This window comes from Olea europaea, chromosome 14, assembly GCF_002742605.1.
Source record: "Olea europaea var. sylvestris chromosome 14, O_europaea_v1, whole genome shotgun sequence".
Classification (NCBI taxonomy): domain Eukaryota; kingdom Viridiplantae; phylum Streptophyta; class Magnoliopsida; order Lamiales; family Oleaceae; genus Olea; species Olea europaea.
Window position 1 is genome coordinate 10,854,968 of NC_036250.1, and position 13,516 is coordinate 10,868,483.

The 13,516-nt window shown below is 33.3% G+C and overlaps 1 protein-coding gene across 1 annotated transcript; it reads right to left on the reverse strand.

Annotated features, from left to right (window-relative positions):
* On the reverse strand, positions 1-2,679 carry LOC111409505. The gene is made up of 2 exons (XM_023039551.1): positions 387-2,679; positions 1-92 (listed from the first exon to the last, which is right to left on the reverse strand). The coding sequence occupies exons 1-2, from the start codon at positions 2,677-2,679 to the stop codon at positions 1-3; spliced, it is 2,385 nt and encodes a 794-aa protein (XP_022895319.1).
* Positions 2,680-13,516: the final 10,837 nt, after the last annotated feature.

A 13,516-nucleotide genomic window follows, 5' to 3' on the forward strand; every position in this document is an offset into this window, starting at 1 on the left:
TTATGCTTGGTTATTCTCTTCCTCATCTTCTAACTCTTCCACTTCCCCGCTCACATGAGACTCCGCATCGCCTTCATCAGTTCCCAAGGCTTCTGAAAACACCAAAACTTAGCATACTTAATTTTTTTACACTATTTACATTTAAAAGAGTTTCCTCTAAAATTCAATTTAAAATATATATTAGGTAATACTAACATTATCTTCATGCATTATTTTGTTATTTACAATTAGATACAAAAGAACTTTTTACTAATTTTTACTTGGTGAAATGCATATTCAATAAAAGCCTAGATAAAACCAATGTCTTCATAATTGGAATTTGAATATTAATAATAAATTCCAAGGCAAAATCTGAATGGAACTAGAGAACAACTGTACATTCATACCTTCTGTAGCACTTGCACGAAGTTCTTCTATGTCCAAGTGCACCTCACCACTTGAAGCAGTAACAGTATTCTCACTGCTAGGAGTTGGGCTCGAAATACCATGGTTAGTATGTTTGAGAAAAGTACGCCATTCGTCAATATATATTGATTGATCAGGTGATAGATTGGGAATTTCACGCTTCTGAAGGACTTCCAGAATGCCTTGAGTTTCTCCCAAAATGTAACTTGCCTCCTCTATACTTTTCTCCCGTTCTTCTATGGCGCTATTGCTGCATTTCTTGAGTATAAGACGAGGTAAATTGGTCAAGCATGCAACAAATATATCTGAAATGATAACTGACAATCTCTCAAACACTTGAGTATCTAATGCTGAATGATAGCTTTCCTGATAGACCAACAACAAACTGTTGCTTATTTTGTACATTGAATTGGCAATTATGATATTTTCAGGCAAGTTAACTGAGCTTTCCATAGCATTTCCATTCATTCTACTCGTGAATTTCTTCAAAATTTCTTCACTTCTATTTGCAAGATTCTGAAGAGTTTCTTTGGAGGATTTTGATACCGTGGCAATTTCTTGGAGATCCATGTCTAACCACTTGTGCCTCATTTCAACTAAACCCCATGCAAAATCTGCAGCGCTCGTGCTATTCACAATTTTTTTATGAACATCCAGACTTTTCTCCATTGGGCGCACGTACTTAAAACCTTCAATGACACTTCTTAACAACTGATTCTTCTCCTCATTTTGAACATTTGGAATAGCAATCATGATGCTTGTTAGCGTTGCTACGGATAGAGTCCAGCAATTAAGAGGTTCTTCGCAAATTATTAGAGAGACTTTATCACTTTCAAATTTTAGCACACCCTCGAAGCTGGTGGATTTCTCCATAAGCTTCATTAGATATCTTGGCTGACGCTTTGCACCCGTCGTTATGAATGAATTAATAGAAGCGTTAATGAACATCAGGTGCACTTCTTGTACTGCCTCACTTTCTAGAAGTACAAAATAATTTTCAAGAGCTTTCTCGTAACCAAGCCTGTGTTCTGATTCAATGGGATTGACTGAGGCCTTGGATTCCCCGGAGAAAAAATTCTTTATCACATTGAGCCATCTAATGATCAAGGGTTGGAACAACATAGAAACAAATAGTGTTGCGCTTGATAGGTTCCCAATTAGTTTCCAATAACTAAGTGGAATCTCGAATACTTTGAGGTAAATTAAATAAAGTAGGCATGCCATAAGCAATTTATTCATGATCACAATCACTAGCTGAGTTCTTATACAAATGTCGAGAAGTAGATTTCTATTTTCATAAATAATTTTTCTAAACTTCTGGTTTCGAACTTGTGATGGTGGGAGCCTCTTTTTCCACTCTACCAATCTGTTGATCCTGTAACTCTTTATTTCTAAGGAAATACTTGTGATGGTACTTTTTTTAATATTCCGTGCAATGTAAAATATAGCTAATGCCATTCTTCCAAAAGACATCAAAATGCAAAAACCTATGCCTAGAGATTGAGCATAATAAACTAGATACACTGACCATTTATAGTCGGAAGCAATGTCTGGCTTATTGTTTGTAATCACTTCTAATCCATCGACAGAAAAAATTGCACAGATCAATGATAAAACCCAGAAGTCATCAGACCGTGCCATCACTAACCGAGGGTCACCTGTTTCTGCCATCACCCAGTACTTCTTCACATGTGACTTTAACTTGTCGAAGACCATTATTTCGTCTCGTTGTAGTTCCTCTGCTGAAATTCTTGCGTGCAATTCGTTATACTTATGTTCCAAATGCATTTTTCTTATAGATACTGTTAAAGCAGAAGAAATCAATATAAAGAGCATATAAACATCTATAACTACAACCATCACATGGAAATCATCTTCAATCACGCCCGTTAATACTTGGATGATAACATCTACGGTGAGACTCACTTTAAGCATACCAATTGCTGTCAAGTTCACAATAATTTCTCTATTACTCATGGATCCCAGAGAAGGCATGGCATGAGCAGTTGAAGCACACGAGAAAGCAAAGCCAACTCTTTTAGCGGCTTGATCATACGTACCTGGCATCGAGGTAGTTAGATCCATTGGTAACTTCACTGCGATGCCTATCAAAGCCACGAAAGCAGCATTAAGAGCAGCATATCTGCAGGGGAACCATAATTTTCTACGGCCGAGAGAGTGAATTGTATCAGCAAAAAGTAAAAGAGTCCATATTCCAGATGCTACAGCAGCGTATACGCCTATCCATGGAATTGGTGCTTTAGAGTCAATCATTTTGTTGAATCATTCAGCTCTCTTCCAGCGACTGCACTTCGGATTTTAAGATGGGGATGCTCAATGTCGCACGAAATTTCTTTGTTATTTCAATGCAACTTCAGCTTGTATTTTCTACCCGTTGATGTATCCATAAAGAAAAACATATCCAATAAATTATTGGGTGAGGTTTAGAGTGGGAATTCTTTTGGATTAATAAGAGGAAATGCCCAGGTCCCAGCCTTGAATGTTTAGTTAGTATGCTACTTAATAAGAATAACTTATCATTCACACGTTAGTGCTCATAATATTATATTAATTGTTGATTGACTTAAATTTTCATCAATTATTTAAGCTAAGCCTAAAAGGGACAAAGTTCGTTTTTGAGCTTTCAATCTTGTTGCAAGGTTTCTTCCATGTAACTTCAAGTAATAGATCATATTTCAATTCCACAAAAGTTGATGTATCTAGAGAACTTAAATTTTAGTTTTCAAGTCTTCAGGTTTTACTATTTTTTGTATCCTAACGTTAAAGGACGACTTATAAATAATCCAAATTTATCGGGTCATTGTTACTGCACTATTTTGGATTCAAGAGTAGTGGAAATTTCCAGAGCAACTTCGGCTTTAATTTTCAACGCTTTGATGCATCCATTAAAGAAAATTATATCCAATAATAAAACCTTGCAATGAGTCATCTCAAGGATTATTTTGAATCATTCAATTGACTAAAGGGTATAGAAAATAATATATGTTGCGATTTGTGACTACATCATCATTCATATCTTATTAATAAATTATTCGTAATATTGTTACAAATTGGAATCTCTAACTGATTTGTGCCTACTTCAGATTAACGAGTCAATGGCTGAGGTTTAGAGTCAGAATTCTTTTTGATTAACAAGAGGAAATGTTTTAGCCTTGAATGTTTGTGTTGAGGAAATAAATTCAAACTTTCAGATTTTATCAAATACAGTTTGTACACGAACAATGAATTTAAAGCTTTCCATACTAATTCTAGATGCTTCAACTAAAAAAAGAGGAGAAATAGCTATTTGAAATCCTTCCTTCGAACGAGAAGGGTGTATTTATAGATTTCCCTCCAAGTGTTGGAATAATTTGATCATTTTTAGAAAATGACAAGTGACAACTCTTTATTGGTTATCTTGTAATTGATTCAGTTAAGAATTATGCTTAACTCACCCTGCCCACTTGCTTCTATTTTACAGCCTAAATATGGGTAATGTTTCACGACCTGTACACCGGACTTCTTCTTCGTTGTTTCTTCACATCATTTTATGCTTTGTCAACAATCCGTTTATGCACGCGAATTTGCACTCATGAGGTTAACATCCTAACTAAATTAATCATGCATAGAAAACCTTAAAATAAAATAAAAATAAAAACTCGGATAATTTTTCAATGTTACAAATTGTGTCAAGCTAGAGTATGTTCCCCAGAGAAATGTTAGATCTATACTAAATTTAACATGCATATTCAAATCCAGACGAAAGAACACTAAAAACTTCCTTGATCCAACACCAAATCTTCAAAACTCATTCAGAGCCTAAGAATTGTGCGAGATCCTTTGCAATACCCTAAACTGATGGTTCTTCTTCCCAAAGTGTTTTACCTAAAGTTCTCATAACGCTAATATAAAACTCTCATGTGAAGGAAAGAATAAAGTACACAACAATCTACTTATCATTATGCACTTAAAGTAGTAATAAGCACCAAGATGAACACAATTTTAGGGCTCAGATTTTGGAAGAGAGTCTCGGACAGTGAAGTCTAGTGCCGGACCTAGATCTTTAGCACATAAAATTTCGGAACTTACAAAAGCAGAGAAGCACGGTTTCCTCTCAAACACTAGTGCAATAGATTGGCCTTAAAATCATTGACCATGCTTCTAATCTAATTATCTAGATTGCTCCAAATACACTGAAGTTGCTACCGGGTGGCAATCCAAGTAAAATGTGTCTTAAAGTAGAACTTTTAAATGGGTTTGGTTTGGACTGATCTCGTGAGGGTTGGACCATTTGGTTTGTCTCCAATTTAGGCCTATGCTTGAAGATCAATCATGGATCATCGCTGCCCCAAGACTCGTTTGGCATCACAACTCAACAATAAGTGAATAATATTCTATTGTATTCATCAACAAATTATAACAACATAATGACACTTTTAATCTTCACAATATGCATAATAATGTCTAATAATATGCCACTAGGCTTTCATAATAACACAAATGTTACCAAATGATTGAAAATTCACAACAGTTGTATGGCCAAACAAAAAAAGAAAAAAAAAATATATTTATAAACAATGACTTCCAAAAAATGGAGATGTTAGGGTCTTATGCTTGGTGGTTTTCTTTTTCGTCTCCTAACTCTTCCACTTCCACGGTCACATGAGACTCGCATTGCCTTCACCAGTTTCCAAAAAATATATATTAGGCAATTCTAACGATCTCTTCATGTATTTTTTGGTTATTTATAATGAGATGCAAAAGAACTTGTTTATTAATTTTTACTTGGTGAAATTTAAATTCAATAGAAGCCTTAATAAAACTGATTTCATGGTAATGGGAACATAAACAATAATAAATTTGAGGCTAAATTTTAATGAAACTAGAGAATAAAGGTATATTTATACCTGCTGTAGCACTCGCACGAAGTTCTTGTACATCCAAATGCACCTCACCACTTGAAGCAGTAATAATATTCTCAGCGCTAGAAGTTGGGGTCGAAATACCACGATTAGTGTTTTTGAGTAAAGTATGCCACTCGTCAATATACATTGATTGATCGGGTGATAGATTAGGAATTTCACGCTTTTGAAGAGCTTTCAAAATGCCTTTGAGTTTCTCCCGAAAGGTGAGTTGCTTCCCATACACCTTTCTCCCGTTTTTCTATGGCGCCATTGTTACATTTCTTGAGTATAACATGAGGTAAATTGGTCAGGCTTGCAGCAATTATAGTTGCAATGATAACTGACAATCTCTCAAACGCTTGAGTATCTGATACTGGATGATAGCTTTCATCATAGACCAACAGCAAACTGTTGCTTATTTTGTACATTGAATTAGCAATTATGACATTTTCGGGCAAGTTAATGGGACTCTCCATTGCATTTCCATTCATTTTACTTGTGAATTCCTTCAAAATTGGTTCACTTTTATTTGCTAGATTCTGAAGAGTTTCTTCAGAGGATTTTGATACCTTGGCAATTTTTTGGAGGTCGGTGTCTAACCACTTGTGGCTTAATTCAAATACAACTCACACAGAATTTGCAGCACTCGTGCTGCTCAACAATTTCTTATGAACATCCAGACTTTTTTCTATAAGGTGCACATACTTAAAACCTTATTATGAATATCCAGACTTTTCTCTATAAGGTGAACATCCAGATTGCTCAACAATTTCTTATGAACTTTCGGACGGAGTGCACTGTATCAGCCGTAAGTGCAACAGTCCATATTAGAGATGTTACAGTAGCGTATAAGCCTATCCATGGCGTTGGTGCTTTAGAGTCAATCATTTTGTTCAATTATTCAGCTCTCTTCCGATGAATATACTGCTTTGAATTTAAGATATTGGGGATGCTGAGAGTAATGGAAATTTCTTTGTTATTTCAGTAGTGCAACTTTAGCTTGTATTATCAACGCCTTGATGTATCCATTAAAGAAAATATATCCAATAACAAAACCCCACAAGTCATCTCGAAGATTATTTTGAACCATTCAATTGACTGGTCATCCAGCAAATAATATATGATGCAACGACATCATCATTATTATCATATTAATAAATAATTCCTAATATTGCTTTAAAATAAATAAACAAATAAATAGAATTGGACGGAAGGCAATGCTGATGAAATTAGAACTCAAGAAAATTATATCCAAAAAATTGCCTTCACGAGAAACTGGAAAAAAATAAAAATAAAAAATTATGTTATTAATTTTAATTATGTTATATAATTTGATCTTATTTGAGTGTAAATCAACCAAATTATTTGTATTCCAATTTCCTAATAGTTGAAGGATGAAATTCATGTTAAACGAATGTTGGATTATCAAATTAGAATTTCTAGTAGTTAAAGGATGAAATTGGTAATAAATGATAGTTCCATAACGAAATTCGAATTTCCTAATATTTGAAGGATGAAATTGATGTAAAAGTATAGTTATATGATCAAATTCAAATACCCAAATAGTTGAATGATGAAAATGAAATAAAATGATAGTTGGATGACCAGATTTGTATTTCCTAATATTTGAAATTGATGTTAAAGCTTAGCTGGATGACCAAATTTCTATATCTAAATAGCTGAAGGATGAAATTTATATATAAGTGTATTCGAATGACCAAATGTGAATTTTCCAAAAATTGAAGAAAGAATGTCTTTCGCACACCAAAGGACTATCCAAATACTGCACTACAAACTCACAAAGAGATATACAATTTCACTCTCACACTGCTAACGATTTCACTAAGAAATTAGAGAAAGTTCATCCAGAAGATGAAGAGAACAAGAGAGAGAGGGACGCAGCTGGGGTTAAAACAACCATATGAACCCTAAAGTCACACATCCTTCAATTCATAAGAGAGAGATGCACGATCTTAACCCAACGGTGTTCCATTAGCCAGGTGTCAGAAATCAAGCAAAGGTGGCCTTGGATAAGTAAAGGTGTATTTTACTTTAAAAAAAATAATAATAATAATAACAATTATGGAGCTTTCCGAATGTTGGGTCAATAATCGGGCCAAATCATAATTTGGACTGGTATTTCAATGGATCAAAACCTTGGGCTTTTAAAGTTTCAGCAACCCAAAGAAAATTTTAGTAAACATAGGTCAAAGGGTCATCCATTATCCCTACTAGTATAGCACAGAAAATATTAGCTCGTAAAGAGGTGCGTGCAATTACTCTCTTTTTTCTCGCTCGATTGCTTCAATGTCATTTGAGAGATAGCAGGAGAGCATTATCTCAAAATTGAAGACTCTTTGTTGAGATGTCAACATGTTAGGGTCTTAACACTCGAAGGGCACCTAAGAATTTCCATTAAAGGCGTGGATTGATAGGGTCATATTTCAAGCACGAATAGAACAATCTTTAGGGTTATGCAACCTAGAGGGATGGTTAGGTTCAGTTATTTAGAAAAGATGCTAGTCTTAGGGGAGACTATTTGAAGGGATTGATTTTTGGCTTCACTTCGATCTCTTCGACTGAATATAAAAGACTTCAATAATTGAATTGTTAAAATCAATTAAATTAGATTCTACACAGAAAATGTATTCCTTTTAATTTCTTGGTGTTACTCTCCACTTTTGGTCATATTTTTCAGAAATGTAATTGTCAAGTTAAGAAGATGTTATGTGCAAAAATAATAACAATCCAAGGTTACATGTCAACCACCTATGGTCCCCATCATGTGCCTATGTCCAAATAGTTACACCTTCCTCATTGAGACAGATTCATTTGAAAGGACGCCTTAGCCATCTAGGACCAACACAGGCACAAATGAGGAATCGATTAAGGATTTCGGCCTGAACTTGAACAGTTGTGCTGATAAGTGCTGTACGCTCATACACCCCTCTCACAATGAGGGGGGGGTCCACAAATATAATATTCATGTGGGCCCCCTCACATTGTGAAAGGGTTGTACACATTGGAACTTGAATAACATTGCGAATCTTAAGTATAGTGCTGTACACACGCATGTATTCACGATAGGACATAATCAGGATTGCCACTCAATGATGAATGGACAACAAACATGAACAAAATGTCTTTAAAAATTTTCTGTATATAAAATCATTGCACAACAGAAATTATTCGAATTTCAATAAAATCCAACTTTTAAAAATCTCCTAAAGCCACCTTGAATTGAAAGAGTATCTCTAATCAAGCGTCCTTTTCGGTTGAAAAAACAATCAATTTCATCTGGGAAGAATTACCAAAACCATGAAAGAAAAAATTGAAGAAACAAGAAAAGCCCATAAAAAATTAAGTGGAAGCAGTTGCCCATGGAGAAGCTTGGAGGACCAACATAGTGGTTGCCTGGTTAACCAAAACCATGAATGATATAGCTGAAAGCATATAGCACTTCGCTGAAGATAATACTACTATATATGAGATAGTTCTTAAAGCAACAAGGTTATGTGATTTCGATTCTCAGTACACCGATAAGCTTACTAGCGCGCCATATGTGGGAAGGTAATTATCCTACTATGTATGGGCCAGCATTTTAAAAGGATGATAATTCCTTTTTGTTGGTTTGGGGGGCAAAAAAAATAAAATAAAATTATATATATATATATATATATATAGACACACACACACGACCCCCGCCCCCATCTCGGCCTCGTTTGCCTGATTAGGTAGGTAATTCCTCATTTACCTGATTAGGTAGGTAATTCCTGTCCATTTGTGGCATGACTGTGACTATCGGGTTTAACGAATTCATTTTCATCTCTCGTATTATTATTATTATCTAAAAAAAAACTAAAATCGATAAATACTTAACGGATTATAATCAAAGAAAAAGCTGCTTCTTCGGGCCCCTTTTTTTTTTCCCCCCCGAACTAACGGATCAGATAATAGGGAGCTTGCAAGTTGTAAATTTTAGCGTCGGATTAAGGTTTCTTGTTTCTGTAGAGAAAATAACAAATTCAGTTAATTTCTTTTTCTTTATTTGTGCCATTATAATATGTATGTCCTAAAAAGTTATTAATTTGACGAAAAAAAGGATTATTCTTATTGTAAGCTGGAAAAACTATTTTGTTTGTTTTGTTTAATTTAAATAGTTTTCTAATACAATTTATTGAATCTTGACAATGAAAATGAGAAGTCCAATTGTAAATGTTTAAAAGTCAAACTTGAAAATGAAAATGAGACGTCCAACTGTAAATGTTTAAAAGTCGTTTTAGCAATTGTAAGTGAATTTTAGCCCCCCTATTTGATTTATTATAATCAGATTTTAAGTAAAAAGTTATAAAAAATGTGTGATTATAATTGATTGTTGACTTTGACTTAAATTTTAACAAGATTTTTCAAGTTGAATCAAACGGAGTTTAATAAGTCGGAATTTTTAAGTGTACTTCCACGTCAATTTTTGAATTACAAGTTTATAAACATTATGAAAAGTTGCAATCAGTTTATATCATCTCGTTATTCTTCAATAAATTTCCTTTACAAGTTGTCAATTTGTACCTATTTTCTAAAGAAAGATATTTTATATGCTCATTCCATAATAGATAGTAAATTTATTTATGCAATAATAATGAATAATAAATCCAATTTTTCTCCAATTGTGCAGTGAGTTGCAAGAATTATTCAACCTAACAAATATTCACAAAAAAATTAGGAAAGAGAGCATAAAAACATATACGTACATGCCCTCCAGGGTATATCCTAGTGGTGCAAAGGATAAGAGTGAGGTATGCTCAACCTTGCTGACAGCCGTAGTGTGAGGGTTCGATTCCTGAAACATATATTGAGAATCTTTGTGGGCACCAGTGTACAGACAACTCTTATTCCCTGACTTGCTAGGGTACATCCTGCGATTAACCTCTCTCACGATACTTCATGGACGGGACGATGGGGACCCTTAAGATTGGGGTTCAACCTTTATTATTATTATTATTATTATTATTATTATTATTATTATTATTATTATTATTATTATTATTATTATTATTATTATTATATGTACAACATATCAAATGTTTAGGTCCAACAGTAACGTTTGTGGCAGGAAAACAATTTTTAAAGATGTTGTACTGTATTCTCAAATTTGGCACGACATAGTTTACAAAAAACACAGTAATAAATTCTACGGAACTCCAATCAAAAAATGGTTTCAATTCTGTGCAATAATTAAATTCTAAAAAAAGTAATTTTTCAAATTAAATTACTTACACATATGACATATAGTAATCATATTTGAATTTTAAAGTTATGGACATGTTGCACTTTAGGGTAGATAGTACCACTCAACATCGATTTTTAATTTGTTATAATTATCAATGCTATTCGCTTCTTTCTATATATTTACATCTTTCTTCTTAGACTAGTATAATATGTTCTATTAAGATGAGTAGTTAAGGTTAGACTCCAAGTTCATGGTTAACTTCCAGGTTCCACTTATTGTCAGAAACAGTCCACATAAATTTTCGACACGTATGAAACAAACACCTATAGATATTGCTCCTGATGTCATATCAACCGTCCCCAACTATTCTTTCTATTGATTAAGGGGTTATGCCTTCGCTTTTATCGTGGTTTTGACAAATTAACGTCATTCAACCTATTCTATCAATTCAAAATTACATGTTTATTATCACGATTATTGTGCACAACAAATTACAATCTCTCATGGATAAGTATCAAATTTATCATAAGTTTTGTCACTTAAGTACAATTCATGAATCATAAACAATTTCTAATAATTTTATCTTTAGTTGGCATAGTATCCAACTCATGCAAGCACCATATAAAAAAATATTTTATTTTAATTTTTTTCTAATTTTTCATTTTTGTTTTGTATTTAACAAATAACGTGCATACAAACGAAGAAAGAACACTAAAAAGTTACTCCTCTAAATTTCAAATATCCATTATCCTAGTGTGTTCACAAAATAAGTTTAAAAAATGTTAGCAGTACTCATCGTGTCATTTGATGATGTCTCTACATTAGCATTTGATCTTTTTTCTTTCTTTTCTCTCATTTGCTTATTTTGCATAACATTTCCATGATGTTGAAAAGAGAAAAAACAATTCATGATCTATATAAATATATGGGAGTTAAGACTAACCTTTTATCATCGTATGTGAAGGATGGGAGAAAGAATCTGCATTGTATTAAACATTTTGCATTGTCGTGCAATCGCATAGCTTTACAACTTGTGGTCACATGGTTGATCCCATGATCGTTCTCCCATGATCAATATTGACGTATGACAGTTAACCAAATCTTGGCTATACGATTTCATAGTCCAAATCTTGAATAACAATTTTTCTTTTTTTTTAATTTATTTTTTATTTTTTATTTTTTGGCATAACTATGATATTTGGAATATGATCCTAAGTATAGAATACTGAAAAAACATAAGATAAATGATAATTAAATGTGTTTTAAGTACTAAATGAAATCCTACCTCACTACATGCAATGCAATTAATAATTAAAGACAAGTAAATAATAGAAATATGGGTTACCTCCCATTAAGCTTTAAATTTCTAGGCTTGAACTCAACTTTGAGTAGTGATCACTCAAGGTGGCTGACATCGGGCTTTGCCATTCATGCACTGCTTGAAGTTACAGCCTTTACACTTTTTCTTCTTCACCATATAAATTTGAAGTTATCAACCAATTTTCCTTTTGTATGCATAGCTCCATTTATCGCTATTATCATTGTCAAGTTGATGGCACTCCTCGAATTTGATCTTTACTTGGGATATACATATTGAATCCTTATTGTTTATTGCCACACTCAAGATTAGCTCACATGTGTCAAAGTCTATTAAGGTTTGGATTGTCATTAGGAATGATCGATCCAAAATTATTGGTATATAATTCCAGTCTCCCTCTATGACAAGTATGATGATATCTGCAAAAAGGTGAATTTTGCCTACTTCGATGAGCATGTTCTTAATCATGCCTCATAGATTTTTGATGAATCTATCAACAAGCTGTAGATAGAGAAATTGTTGTACTTTTACTCCTTCGAAACCAAGTTCCTTGTAGACATAAAAATGATGTAAATTTGCAATGGCACGTGAATTGCACAAAGCATTAAAAATACAATTATTTCCAATAGAGCAAGGTATTTTGAGACTTTATGAACTTCTTAATTTTGGAGGCAATTTGTTAAGCAAACGGCATTGCACTTCTCATTTAAGGCCACAATCTCCATTCTTCAAGTCTTTTTTTCTTTCATAGCATCTCATTCAAGAACTTTGCATATTGTTCTTAAGCCTGTATTTATGCAGCCTTTAAGGAAAATGAATTAAGGGGCTCATAAGTTTGTGCTATCCTTTTGATCCTCATCCTCAGCAGCTCTGATGAATATTGTTTATTTGTAGAGTATTTTAAATAACTATGTTGAACTTGAATAAGTATTTTAGAAGCATAGAATTATTTGATTTTAAGAACTTGTACAGTATTTTAGATGTATTTCACAAACTTCTCCAAAAGTTTCCTAAAAATCCATTACTATCGAAACTAAATTATTTTGATTAAATCCTAATTAAATTAATCGTGCGTATAAAATCCTAAAATAATTCAAATTGAATAGTATTATTCATAGCCAACGACTACGATAGTCAAGTTACACGACATAATTGTAGTAGTTACAAAATAGGAATGTTCTAATAATCATTTTTTTTTAATTATTAAGATTATATCACACAACATGCCATATTATTCATTTAAATTACATGTCAACTACCATAAAGCAATGAGTAATGCTATTCATCTTCATTGAAGTTGAGCCACAATCCAGATGGCAATATTTTATAGGTTCAATCAAATGAGTCATATGACTTTGTATTAAAATAAATCTTTCATCTAATACCATATAATTGTCACATAGACTGGAACTCAACCCTAGTGGGGATCAACAGCATTACTCTAAAACAATACCTCGAATAATATGGGGTCAATACAAATCGGGTCAAACTAGAGCAGGTTCTTCAAAGAATTGCTTTTTGGACAAACAATAAGGGTCTGCTTCGGAATTCTTAGGTAACAATTTTGGGAACTGTGAAAGTATCGATTTTGAGCGTTTATAATTGGATAGATTTTGAGTAATTTATTAGCGATTTTTTATAAGTCCGTCCAGCTCTTGGGAG